Source organism: Pleurodeles waltl, chromosome 6, assembly GCF_031143425.1.
Source record: "Pleurodeles waltl isolate 20211129_DDA chromosome 6, aPleWal1.hap1.20221129, whole genome shotgun sequence".
In the NCBI taxonomy this organism is placed as follows: Eukaryota; Metazoa; Chordata; class Amphibia; order Caudata; family Salamandridae; genus Pleurodeles; species Pleurodeles waltl.
The window spans coordinates 37,346,588-37,361,161 of NC_090445.1; the positions used below are offsets into that span (position 1 = coordinate 37,346,588).

The 14,574-nt window shown below is 46.2% G+C and overlaps 1 protein-coding gene across 3 annotated transcripts in view; it reads right to left on the bottom strand.

Moving 5' to 3' along the window:
- LOC138299121 (regulator of G-protein signaling 3-like) overlaps positions 1-14,574 on the bottom strand; it is a 351,262-nt gene that overhangs the window by 22,782 nt on the left and 313,906 nt on the right. For 2 of the 3 annotated variants that reach the window (XM_069237163.1, XM_069237164.1), the window contains exons 4-6: positions 13,525-13,602; positions 9,362-9,423; positions 4,395-4,561 (exon numbers count right to left, since the gene is read on the bottom strand). In XM_069237163.1, the coding sequence (XP_069093264.1) occupies positions 4,395-4,561; positions 9,362-9,423; positions 13,525-13,602 (307 nt within the window). The remainder of the gene's footprint in view (positions 1-4,394; positions 4,562-9,361; positions 9,424-13,524; positions 13,603-14,574) is intronic. The other variant, XM_069237165.1, reaches the window with a different exon arrangement.

Here is a 14,574-nt window from a genome sequence, read left to right on the forward strand (position 1 = left end):
AAGTACAGTAACCTACTTTCTGCAATGCTGCTAGTGGCACAGCGACATCACATCCGTCTGAGCATAACCAGACAGTCGTGATGTCACCAGCAGTGCTTAGTTTGTAAAAAAAATAAAATAATAATACGTGCCAGGGCCCTTGTTAGGAGGTCACTGCAGCTTGCACCACACATTGCTCATCCCAACGCTGCCAATGGCAGTCCCAACACAGCTACTAACCATAACACCCTACAAGTGTGACAATTTACACTGTTCCAGGCCACCCAAAGCTATAAGAATGGCTTGGGCGGCAGTCAATAGTAATTTTTAATGTATACTGAATTAACAAACAAGTACTGCTGTGCTCTTCTTTAAATTAGACAGTGCCACCATGTGGCAGAATGTTACAAGCCCTGGTGTTGCCAATTAAGTGCTGCGCACTGGAAACCACCGGCTCAAATTAGGCACTGGTCACTGAGACTCTATGATCAATGCACACACACGCAAACAGAGACAGGCAGAGCTAGGGGTAGCTCCTCCGCAATGGCGGAGGAGCGGTGCCCCCCGGCTGAGGGCCAGGAGATGAAAAATAAAACAATAGAAAAAAATAAAACAATTTTTCATCTGCTGGCTCAGCCAGCAGTACAGGGGGGGGTGGGGCAGGGCCACGGGAGGTGGGAGGGAGGAGGGGGAGAGAGTGCACCTTAGTGCACATGTGTGTTTGGACGGCCGCCTCAGGCCAGCCAAACACACATGCGCATTTAGGTTTCTTCAGCCTGAGTATGTTGAATTACAGACCCCAGGGTTGTGTCTGAGCGGCAGTCCAAGTGGTTCAGAACAATCCTGACTCTGCTTTCATGCTACGTTTAGCATGAAAGCAGAGCCAGGATTGCTGGGGAGCATGTGCTGGAGTCCCAGTGAATGCTGGGACACCATGACAAGAGAATTGACGAGTGAGGCAGCAGGAGTCGTCAGAAACGGCAGGAAAGGTACGATTTTTATTTTATATTTATTTGTCTTTCCCTGTCCTCCCTGTCCCTCCTTGACAATTGCGGCGGCTGCCGCCAGACAGATCAGCTGCATATATATAACATTGACATGATAAAATATATTTTTTTTAAACATTTAAAAAAATCTTATTTTCTGGCCTATAATTGCAGACACAATCACTATTAGCCCCCGTAAGAGTACATCACCCAAGTGGGAGCAGAGGTCTCTGCAAGTAAGGACCCATCGGCTTCAGCCACTCTGAGTTAACATCCAATACAAGTCGAAACAACATTTTTTGCGTCATTGTTCGTTTTACACAGCGGCAAAAAATCCTAATGATTTAAAATAGCGACTATTAAATAAAAAACATTTTGCAACTTTAAAATGTGGTACCCCGTCCATATTTTGACCAGCGCCCTGCAGTTTAAAGCAAATGGCGCCAACATATCCATATTTCGACTAAAATGTAGATAAATAATGCATTCCAGATTGAATATAGCAGTGCACAAAACATGCCCCTGGCGCACACATACATTAGGTTTAAGAGGAAGGAGCATCACTAAAGGTACTGCGCGGTGGTTTGACAGCGCGCATGTATCCCGAGACGGTAACAAGGTTATCCGCTCCATACCTTAGCGCCAATCCAATTAGTCCGTCGCTACTTTCTGCCTGGCTCAACCAATGCAGCCGGATCTCCCAAGGGGACCTGGCCCTGACAGCAAATGGAGCTTTTAGTCGTTTCACTGGCTGCCCCCAACACAAATTGGATCTCCTGTTAACCCCTTCTTTGGCTTCTGTTGCAAATAGGAGATATTCACTCTATTTTGCCATAAATCGCTGGGAGAAGAGTTCTCCTCATTTAGCTATAATTTCTCATCCCTGCATGTCCTCGCCCAGTTGCATAGCACAAAATGATGGGGCCCAATTCAGAATGTGGTGAGGGGCCCTTGAGTCTCCCGTGTCCCCCTGACACCTGTGTTATGGCCTCTGCACCTGCCTTTGATGGTTTTCTCCTACTGCCCATCCCTAGATGGCAGTCCCCTTACCCTCAAGACTACAGAGGTCCATTTTTTCTGCCTATTCATTAGGGGTACACTACTTCTCTCCATAAACCAGAGGTTCTGATCTTCTCTCCATTAGAGGAGAGCCTATTTCCCCATTTCCAACCTGTGTGATCCTCTGCAAGTGTAGGCAAAGGTCCCCATCCTCTCCCAGGCTTTAGGATGTCCTATTATTATTTCCCTTTCATCAGATCACCGCCTTCTCCAGACGTCTTTGGTCCTTTTGTACTCTTCAGCCTGTGGTTCCACTACCTGAATACATCCAAAGGTCATGCAAGGACCAAGGTGCGGACAATCATTCAACATCTTAGAGCATGGGGTGCCCATGACTCCGTGTAACATCTTGTGCGATGCACAGCAGAAAAAGAAGTGCTCACCCTCCCCTACACAATCTCACTCTTGCGCCAATAACATAGCTGTATCATTTTCAAGTAAACAATGGCTGATGAACGGGGGCTGATTAAGATGTGAGTGACACTTACAACAACGAATGGCTGTGTAGGTGTTCAACATTTGACCATCTCTTCTCTAACTATATGCATGGTATAAACTCTGCAAGAAAGCTTCAGTTGCCACTTGACATGCATAAAAAACCCTAGGATAGACATGATGGGGATAGTGGAGTGTTAAAGCAAAAACTAGGGGCCTGATTTAGGGTTTGGCGGAGGAGGTTACTCGGTCACAAACGTGACGGATATCCCATCCACCATATTACAATTTAATTATAGCCTATGGAAATTGTAATCTGGTGGACGGGATATCCATCACATTGGTGAACGAGTAATCCGTCCACCAAACTCTAAATCAGGCCCTAAGCTCGAAACTAAATAGGGTCTGTGATGCTGAAGGTGGCAGAGCAACTGCCCGACTAGATTGGCTCTCCATTACTGCCATCACTACGCATGCATGCTGAGAATTTGACCAACCAAGTAGAGCTTTGGATTCTGATTGACCACAAGAGCCCACGCAGTGTCTTAGCAGCAAAAGTTGTTTATGGGAAAACACAAGTCAACTGGAACAGCTATAGGAGTCAGCGCGAGAGATGTGCATTTGTGAAAAGGAAAAGCAGCGTGAAGGAAGCAAGTAATCACTTGTGGAAATTGTTAGACCGTGGAAGCTGACACAAGGTGACCAGCAGCCCGTGTGGCGAATAATCGTGGATTGCACCAGCCTGCATGGATATGCACACATATTAGACATAAACATGCACAGACGAGGATGACCCAAGTTAACTGAGAGCCTGTGAGATGGATAATCATGGGTCAGGCCAACATGCCTGGGCATGTACACACATCAGACACACGCAGAAGGAGCTGAGCCTAGAATCAACTGAGAGTTAGTGAACTGGACAATCCAAGGTCAAGTTTGCACTGGATATAGAAAAAAAACAAGTAAAGGGGCTACAGAAGCAGGTGCACTGGAAAATGTAGATTCACTTCAAACCCACAATAGTAACAGGCAGGTGAAGACTACCTGGTGGACCAGGAGTCATCCTATGTAAGATGCACACACAACAGATGCCGGCAGATGGAGATAGTTCTAGAATGGGCTAAGAACTTTTGAGAGGAACAATTGTGTGTCAAACATGCCTGAGATGGGAGCCACTGAAGTAGCTAGTATGACACAAGGTACACACACACACACACACATACAAAGATGACCAGAAGATGGGATCGAAGCCAGTGAAGCTGGAAGTCACTACGGAAGAATGGAACGGGGTTAAACCTACCTGCGTTGGGTTGTCTGACTCAAGAAAAAACCCCACGCATAAACAAATGTTGTAGCCAGAAAAGTGGACATTCTGTGGTCAAATGGTCTGTGTTAGACACAGTGGCACAGGATACATGCGCGCGCACACACACACACACACACACACACACAGTTATGACCTCTGACTGGAAATCAGAAGTTGTAGGTCACACCTACCTGTGCAAAGTAGTCAAACACATAGTACAACCGTACACACACATATGTACACAGATACACATGGACACAAGCATACACACACACAAAGTCACAAAAGATGACCCCTAGTGTGGCACAGGAGCCGGTGAAGCGGACATTCAGGGGTCACAATACAGAAGCGCTCAACACTTTGACCCAAGATGCACCCACATGTCAAGAAGGAAGATACAGAAATGGAACGATGGGGCTGAAGTGGGCGGTCAGGGGTCAACCTACTGTGTTAGGCACTTTGAGGCAAGATTCACACACCTACACATAAAGATGACCCTGGGAAGGGAGCAGGGGCAGTGAAGTGGACAGGTGGGGTGATGCCAACTACTGCTGGAGATAGGCACACAAGAAACACATCCATATCCCAGGCCCAGGCACCTAGTGACAGCTGATGGTGATGGTCCTTACCTCTTTGGGGGCCTGGATGGCGATGTATTGATCGAAGATCTTGCGTGCCTTGCCCTGCAGTTTGGCGTTGGCCTTACTCTTCTTGTACTCCTCACATGCCATCCAGAAGTCCAGGTTCTCCTCGCTGAACTCAGTCTGGAGGAAGCCACGGAAGGCGGCCTTTCCATCTGGGGAGCGAAGTGAGAGGTGGGCATGTTACTGAGGTCTGAGACCCACTTACCATCTGATGTCACAGTCTGTCTTGTAGCCAGGTGATATGACTGAACCTCACACGGTCACTCAAAAGCTTACTATATTGTGACGTCAATCAACCTCTATCTGTAGTCTCATGCCAATCAACCTCTCACAGTCAACAATTTGATGTCATAAAGCAACTGAAACAGATACATTCATGTTACTGAACATCTTAAGACATGCAGTGAGGTGTGATGCAAATTATAATATTAAGAGTAATTTGATTTAACATCTTACTGTATGAAAATTGAGTTTACTTAGAGTTTTATATCAAATGTGTTGTCACTCAGGGGGTCATTTTGACCTTGGCGGACGGCGGAGGCCGTCCGCCAAGGTACCGCCGCTGAATGACTGCACCGCGGTCAAAAGACCGCGGCGGCCATTCAGACATTTCCTCTGGGCCGGCGGGCGCTCTCCAAAAGAGCGCCCGCCGGCCCAGAGGAAATGCCCCTGCAACGAGGACGCCTGCTCAGAATTGAGCCGGCGTAGTTGCAGGGGTGCGACGGGTGCAGTTGCACCCGTCGCGTATTTCAGTGTCTGCTTTGCAGACACTGAAATACTTTGCGGGGCCCTCTTACATTGGCATGGGCACTGCAGGGGTCCCCAGGGGCCCCGCGGCACCCCCTACCGCCATCCTGTTCATGGCGGCTTTCCCGCCATGAACAGGATGGCGGTAGGGGGTGTCAGAATCCCCATGGCGGCGGAACGCGCTCCGCCGCCATGGAGGATTCCCCCGAGCAGCGGAAAGTCGGCGGGGGACCGCCGACTTTCCGCTTCTGACCGCGGCTGAACCGCCGCGGTCAGAATGCTCGTGGGAGCACCGCCAGCCTGTTGGCGGTGCTCCCGTGGTCGGTGGCCCTGGCGGCCGACCCCCTCAATGTCTTATTAGATAGCCTGCGTGGTCTTATTGTACATTATGGCTTTCAGTGAATATCTTGGTGTGATGTATGCGAACACCTTATTGTATTCAGTCTTTGTCACAAATCACCTTATTACATATGGTGTGATGGTATTAAACGTTCTTCTTATGTACTATAATGTCAGCAAATGCCTTTTGACATATAGGGAGATGCCACTATGCACATCATGTATAAAATAGTGTAACTAAATATCTTATTGTATTGGTGCAATGCTACTAAACAGCTTATTACATACAGTATGATCTCACCTAACTTTGTATGTTGTGGTATCACGGTCTCTCGATCTACTGCACTTACAGTTAAAGCTTTATCACAAGCAGAGTGATGTCACTAAACTCGAATTATATATAATATATGTGTGCTTGCCCAGGAAGCAGCCTATTATGTACAGTGTGATATGCACTGCATTTAGTATTTGAGTAGCTGCCCTAGATCCATAGGGAATCCACATGCCCACTCAACCAGACATGGGTAGACAAGTCTAGCCATGTTATAAGCTGTTTCTCATAGACCTGATGGGATATATTCTTATGCCTACCATCTGGGAGACTTTCGTACAAAGCCAATGCATGATGGGAGAACTTGGGACCACCAATAGATTGCATGGATCTAACTGTCTCATGGATGGTTAGTTTTTAAGGCACACTGGTGTGTTCCCAAAGAGTGCCTTGTGTGTCATGATCTAAAATGTTCCCACCAATGAAACTGGAAGCCGGTGGAATTTGTGCAGAGCACGTGCATGCGGCACTTCCTGCACTTGCAACGCGTGAACCAGTTTTAGCTTCAAACTGATGTATGGAAAAGTACAGTCACCCATTTAAACCCTCACATTGTTGAGCTATGGTCGCTGCATCAGATTCTCCCATGACCACAAAGTCTCACGTCATCCATCTCAGAGCTACGGCCCTTGCCTGCACCGCCACAGTCATGTCTCCACTGCCATGGTCATACCTGTCCTCACCTGCACTGCCACACTTATACCTGCCCTTGCTTGCGCTGCTACATACGTGCCCTCACATGAGCTACTACGGGCATACATACCCTTGCGTACACTGCCCTACTCAAACCGGCCCTTGCCTGTACTGCCAAGGTTGGCCCTTGCCTGTACTGCCAAGGTCATGCGTGCCCTCATGTGTGCTATCACGGACAAACATACCCTCACTTAAACTGTCACAGCCATACATGTCCTTGCCTACCCTGCCATAGTCATACATGTCCTAGCCTGCGCTGCCAAGGTCATTCTTGCTCTTGCCTGCACAGTCATACGTGCCCTCACCTGCATCATCACAGTCATACATGCTTGCTCTGCCACGGTCATACCTGCATCTAAAGGAACACCCAGTGATCCCAATGCTCGGAGCTAAAGAGTGACTCTTCGGGGTCGCTTCCTTACTCCGAGCTGCCTGTGTAGTGTCACACAGAGAGAGTCCCTGCCACTACCTCGGTTAAACCCAAGCAGTCTCTTTCCTACTGGATTGAATATCTCTGCACATGAATTGAAATTTCGCTGAGTCCCCTTCGATAGCTGCTGTTAGCTACTGAATAACCTGGTGCACTCAACACTGGATTGAACTCATATGCTCAGCGACACCAGAACCGTACAGAAATGCGGTAAAGTGGAGGGATAAATCTGGCCCGTAGAGGACTTCATGGGCTAAGTTCTATCAATTACAGGTGCCCTCTCCTGATGAACCACACCTCACCAGATCAGACATAACAATGGAGTCCAGACAAACTGATGCCTTTCAGAAACCATTTCTGTAGAACTCTCTGGTCCTGCGTGTCAGAGGCGGACTCATGTCAAGAGGGACCATCCGCATCCATGTTGTGTCACCCACATCTGCAATGTCCAGCCTCTCTATGTGGAGGTCTATTACTTTCTCGTTTGTCTTCCTCTCCACAGTCCTTACATCATGAGCAGAAACTCCTCTGGACAGAAGTAGTCACCAAGCACAAAACAAACTAGGAACTCCTGTGGGAGACGAGGACCCTGCTGGGGATATGGATCCATCGGAATTGTCCAATGGGGTAAAATTGATCTCTGCAACAGAAGTATGAGCATCGGGCCACTTTTCCAATAAGCAACACTAAAAGACGTGCTACTTTGTCCACCCGAACCACTCTGTTCACCCTCAGAATCATAGATATTAGGGAAAAAGCATAAATCAAGGAATTGGGACAATTGAACAACATTGCATCCACGTTCCAAGCATCTGGACAGGGCATATTAGTGCAGAAGCAGTGAAGGAGAGCTTTCTTTCTTGATGCAAAAAGATCTATTGTTGGTAACCCAAACCTCTTCAGTAACTGCTGGGACATCCTTGAGGCCAAAGAGTCTGAGGATGTATATCTGAGTCTGCCTCCAAAATGGTACCTCTCTGATGTTGTGGCATGGTCATGCTTTAGATGTTAGTTGGGCATGATCTGTAGGTCCTGACTGCTGAGGCAGGGCTTTTTCTAAACAAGGGGAGCCCCAGCCGCATTCCCGGCCTTAAAGGGGCTGATCTGAATTCTTGGTCAGAAACCCCAGCTCAGATGCTCTGCCCCTTCCCAAAGATCCTTCTCTTAAGAGGTTGTCTAAATGGAGCCCTGAGCTCCTATCTTCAGCCAATCTTTTAACTGACAAAACTTCACCCCCAAAAGGAACGAGGACTTTCTGTGCTACATCATCTTTCCAGACCTCATCCAGATTTGGAGTCTGGCTGCAACAGAGGAACCCGCTGAGGTTGCAGACGCACTTAATGCGCATAGGATATATCCAAGCGGAAGCCCTCTGGTTGCCCTCCGTGTTTTGTGAAAAAACTGCTATAGCAAGGTCTCTATATCTGATAAATGGAGCCCCTAAAGCAGGTCCTCTAACAAATTTACATACCACAAAATATTAAAAAGCATTAGCTAAATAATTACTTGTGCCTACCTAGACAGAAAGAGAAATAGAGGAAGGGAAATGGGAAGACTTCATTTTAATGAGGATTAGTGGTAGTGGCAAAGGAAGTCGGCCATATTGGGTAGGGATGGGCACCAGATATAAGTTTCTTTGTGCTTGGTGCCTACTTCTGTCCATAGGAACTTACGCTTATGATGCAAGGACTGTGGAGAGGTAGACCTGGACTAGATTACTGGTAAGTAACCAGGCGATTAACAGCATTCCAGTGCCTTGTCACCAGAAATGATTTAGATAGGGACCTCTTGCCAGGAGTTTTAGGAGAAATGTGATGTTGCGGGATACATACAGTGTCATCAAGCACCTGATTACATGTGTTTTGATACCAATAGAGCATTTCATTGTGCATCGCTTAAGGTCTTATGAAAATGAATTCTCTAAGGGGATGTGCCAGGCTTTCTGAATAGCCATAGTGAAGCCTCCTCTCCTGTTGGGAAGCATAGCAGATTAGACTGTTTTTTACCTATTATGACATCAAAGCTGCAAAAAAATATATTTTTTTCACTGTCCAACTTGCAAATTATAGAAATTTGACAAGTTTGCTGTTTATAATGATTGCGTAAGAGGGCCCTATTTTTAAGTATCACTAAAATTACCTTCACATATGAAAAGATGCAAACATTTTTGTATACAAATGTCATATCTATTCACAGCTTCACTGTGTTCCCAAGAAATATTATTTTCTATTGCAGTTGCATGCTTTTAGCACCTCAGATTCCTGACGATGCCCTGAAGTGCACGCTAGGTAGCACTCTAGTCTTCATTGCAAGCAGAGTAGGCCACGCCCACACCACTCCTGTGATGTGGTTGACGCTCCCAGCACCCACCCACATGTGGTGAAATGCAGCTACCACCCCATTAATACTCACACTGATCCGCCAGCAGCTTGTCAAGGGACTCTCCCCACTTCAAGGCTTCGTGAGCAGGCGGCCTGCAGGAACCAATAACAAGAGACAGGGAGTGAGGCCAGGCAAGGACAGGCACAGTGGGCGCGTGTAGTACGACAGACAGCAGGGAGAGCTATCTGTTAAAGATGGCTTTTGCTGTTCTTACATAAGTGTAGCAAAATAAGACATTGTGACTTTAGGGAGGGCAGCTCCTGCCATCTATCTTTAGAAACCCTCCCTCCCCCACACCTGTTCATGGAAGTCTGAGGTTATTTGGATTGTTGGCACATTCAATTCTGGGCCTCTCTCTGGCTGAAAAAGGTTAGCCACAAGAAAAACATTACTGAATGGGATGCTCAAGGCGGCAGAAGTGGAACACAGCAACCACCAGACTATCTAATTTCCCATGGGGTTGGTGCTGATTTAAGGGGATTATAGGCAGCTACCTTGGAGCATCACAACAAAGGCCACACGAGGGTGCTAGATTGCAACAAATGACCTTTTTTTTGTTAGTACAGGAAAAGCATCCAAATAGGAAACTTTAACTTTACTTGGGACTCAGAAAATCTTACACTAGAGCTGCCTAGAGAAACTGTGGCTGAGTGTACCCCGATAAATAATTAGATCCAACATTTTGCCACAGCATGTAGCTATCCCAAGGGGCCCTCTGGCTACTCGGCTCCTACCCCCGAAGAATAGACAATCTGAGGAGATACATCTGTGGGAGGTGTGGGTGGAGGGAGCTCACAGGGCTATTGTAAAGATGGATCTGAATGTAACTGACTGCTCAGAACTGGGAATTAAGCTGGATGCTTGTCAAATGTTCTCCCAGAGAGGAGGAGCCAGGCCTACCTTGCAGCATGTAAATATTGCACTGTGGTTCAATCATTTTGCATTTCAGTTCCTTCAGTGATATTGGTTCAAATTAATGGAAAACAAGGTTACCCATCCCAGGATGCAGTAAGCTGTGAAATGAATTTGTAAGACTGAAAACATAACTGGTATATGTGTTACACACGTGTTCAACTCAAGTGGTATATTGAGATATAACCGGTAGTTATATAACTAATTCAATGTTATTCATTCTTTTGGACTTCCAGAGGATTTAAAGCTAAGTGGGACTGGGATTTGAACTTGCATCATTGAGGTCAAACACAAATCCCTGCAGTGAATGTATTAGTGCAGTGGATAACCAGACCTGGCCTAACATGATGAAAGATGGCAACCTTACTCTCAGATCTCACCTGCGAGTGGAAAGCACACAGAAGAAACAAACATTCTACAGTAGATTCAGTAAAATGACACAAAAACAGGAAGTAACCAGAAGTCCACCAGTCCAGGAAAGTAAGGAGAGAAATCAACACAACCTACTGAAAACCAAGGGAAACAAGCACAAGTGTATCTGTAGACGGTCATTAGTAAAGCAGAGACTGGGCTTGGTAGGCCAGGAATGAAGCAAAACTTTCTGCACCCACCTGAAGGGTTTACAACTGACAGACAGACAAGATAGGGTTGCCTCAGCCCATGCTGGTCTTTGCTTTTTATACAAAGCACTGGCTTAATTGTTACAAGAAACTCAGGAAAAACAAATATATTTTAATTGCAGCTACTGGGAAGTTAGGATGTCCTTGACAGAGATGATCTTGCAGATTTCACACCCTGTTTATCGGCCACCTTCTCTAGGGTCATTGGTTTCACCTAAGAGATGGATGGACACACATGGCACATTTGACATACATGAGGCCAGCCTGGAGGCCTGGACCTCTGTACGGCGTGGTAGTTCAGACACTTATGGCTACTCTTCACCCAGGATTTAAAGTATAAGTCCAGTACAATTTAAATACTACTAAGGAGAAAAAAAAATATTTTCAGGAAATAATTCTATTTGCTCAGGATTGGGTAAAAAGTTAAAAAAGATTAGCAGGGAAAACCATACATTCTAAAGAAGTCGTTTGAAAAACAATATGTGAAAACACCAAAACATGTATAATAGAAAAAATTGTGTTAGAAGTAATACGAGCAGTGCTTAATTTGAGCCGATGTTTGCCGATGCGGGCCACAAGCACTTATTTATGAGGGCCGGCACTTCGTTTTCTGCATCAGGCATTTATTACGAGCAAAAGACACATATGGGAAAGGTGGAGGGAGAGAAAAACAAACAATCGTCACAAAGGGAGAAAGCAGCAAGAGTGAGCTGAAGGGGCAGGGAGTGGCTGTAAATGGATTAAAGAGGCCTGAGATGGCCTCAATATTCTGTGCTCGCACATTTAATTGCAGCAGCCACGTGTTTCAGAGGAGAGCTCTGGGCACCGGCACGTTTTTATATACAAATTAAGTACTGAATACGAGTTTTAACATTTTTAATAAACGGACAAAAATTCAAATAAGTTAACAAGGTTAAACAGTAGATACTCTGGCCCTCACTATGTGTTTGGCGAGCGGCAGAGGCAACCCGCCAAACCCTTTGGGTGGAAAACCGCCACTCCGGTTTTCCACCCACTGTCCCTATTACAAGTTTCCTGCTGGCCCAGCGGGAAGCAGGCCACAACACTGACGCCGCTCACAATTGAGCTGGAAGCAATGTTGTGGTGCATCGGGTGCGATAGCACCCATCACATTTTTCACTGCCTGAACACGACGGGGCTGTCCATGGGGGCCCCTGCACTGCCTATGCCTAGTGCCCCTGGCACCCCATCTCCGCCAGCCTGTGCATCTGGCAGAGAGGGGACTCGTAATCCCCAGGGCAGAGCTACTTTCAGCTCTGCCCTGGCGGATTAAGACTGTCGGCACCGCCAGGCTGTCAATCGGCGGCAACCTGGCAGTGCTGACAGTCAGACCGTGGCAGCTCCGCCACACAGTCATAATGTGGACACCGGAACGCAGCTTTGGCGGCGATCCGACCGCCACTGCAAGTCTGGCGGTCCCAGGACTGCCACACTTGTAATAAGAGCCTCTAGCTCAAGTTTTAAAAGAAGGCCAAAAGCTTTCCAAAAGTGCATTCAGGGTGGTATGGGGCGTGACTCTGCCTCATAGGTATCTGTACATTGCATGGGCTTTATTTACACGTGGATGAAGAGAATGCTTCTCCAGGACCAAGGCTGGGCAGAGGAGGTGAGAGGTATTTGAGGGTACAAATGTTGTTACCTTGCTGTGAATAAAAGAGTAAAGATCAGTTATCAGAAATAATTCACTTTTCATTTTAAAGGATGATACACATTGAGAGCTTTAATTTTTTCAATACTGTTTTTAAAACAAACTAAAGCCCAATTAGTAAAATAAAGAAGTTTGTGTAGGCCACCAAACTGGTAATGAACTGGAGAAAGGGGTGAGCTGGTCACAGAAGGGAACTCCAGGTCAACATTTATAGCACCTGGCAACCCAGAGTAAGAGAGAAAGAGGGTTTATGAGTAAGGAGCTCATGAAGAGGACATGGGAGTTGCTGCAGGAAAGCAGAGCAGGAGCTGCCACTCTGATTTTCAAGACCTCCCATTGTTTCATAAACACATTGCAATTCCTCAGTAAAATCGTCGAGGATGCTTGGATTTGTTTGGATTTTAAGGATTATCCCTGTTTTCAAGCAATGTTGAAAACCCCTTCTGCTGATTCTCTCTGTAAGCAGCTGCTTGGATTTTAATAATCTGATCTTCCGTAAACGTCATCTAGTGTTCAAGTAAAGTGCTCCAACGCACTTAAAAAACTCTTCTTTTTTGCAAAAGATGGCTAGTGAGATTTGTAGGCGATTTAAATATATCCAGTGGAGCAGTTTCTTCAAAACCCCTTCAATGAAAAACTGCTATGAAAAGTGAACTTGTACAACACACTAATAATAGGAAATTAGATTCTAATACATTTCACCCAAAGAATGCGTAAGATGATAACATTGTGAAAGTGGAAGAAATTGATTAAGAAAAAAAAATAGGGAGGGGACGTGGGTAGAAAAATGTCTAAAAAAAACAGAACCAATAAAAAAAGACAAAAAAGAAAATTCCAAAAGAGCAACAACGGCTACAAAAAAGGAAGAAACAGTACAAAGTTACAGGGAGGAAACAGAAAAAGTAAAACGAGGAAGGGGGGGGGGCGGTGGCGGAGAGCCAGGGAGAAAGGAGTGGAATGTGGGGATTCAGGTAGGAAAATGCAGCTTGTACCTTAAACCATGGATGTGGCTAGAGATGGGGGAGGTCCAGAGTCTGAAGAGAGTCAAGTGGCTCCTCTTGTGCTTCTCCCTGCAGGAAGAAACAACATGAGATGCTCATGAGAGGTGGAACACCTAGGAGTGCAGCTTACCAGATGTCAAAGCAGAAGGATACTTCAAAGTAACAGAGTCTGTTCCAGACACTATCTTCTGGAGTTTAGAGACTCTGCAATAATTCTGTCATGCTTTGTGGGTGGCACTGTCAAAACTCAGATGGGGAAAGGGAATTCCTGGTCACACTTGAGACAATCTTTCCAAAAACATTCCTAATTGAAGGCATACTTTGCAAACAGCCATCCATTATTTTGAAGCCTACAAGGCACAAATATCTTCACATCATCCTTAGATCATAAACCTTGACAGGTGCCCTGGACATGGGTGCCTAAAAAGGGGTATGCAGAGGATTGTAATTTTTTTGGATCATACCCAGTCAAGGTGGGTGGGTCCTGCCAACTGGAGATCAAGCACATTCATGCAAACGTGTCAACACACACGTCTGACATCATGTTGTGCTTGGTCATGCTTTGTGCACATGTATGTGAGTGAGTGTGAGCTGCTTGTCTTCCAGTTCAGGGAGGACCTGGCCAGGCAGTTCAGGCTGGACTCTTCCTACTGGAGCAGGACCAGGACAGATGTGCACAGGGCTGGGTCCAAACCTGAGGTGGCATGGTATGCAAAAGAACGATGGGTTGGAATGTTACCCCGAGCGACTGCCAGCGGTTAAACTTATTGCAAGCATCTCCCATCACTTTTTGTGTGTTTAACGAGCAGCACACAATCCAAAAGGATACATTAATTTTTCTTTAATGTGTTGAATAACTAATCAGAGGAACTGCATTTGAATGAACCGCTTGGAACCAGCTGCTCTCAAGTCTGCAACTCTTTTCTAGGTGACTCTGCCTTTTCAACACTTTCTTTATATGCTGTCATTTTCCCTGACACTCTTGGAGGAATCAAACAAAGGGCAGAAGAGCTGCACCACAGCTCCCTGAAGCATTCCTTT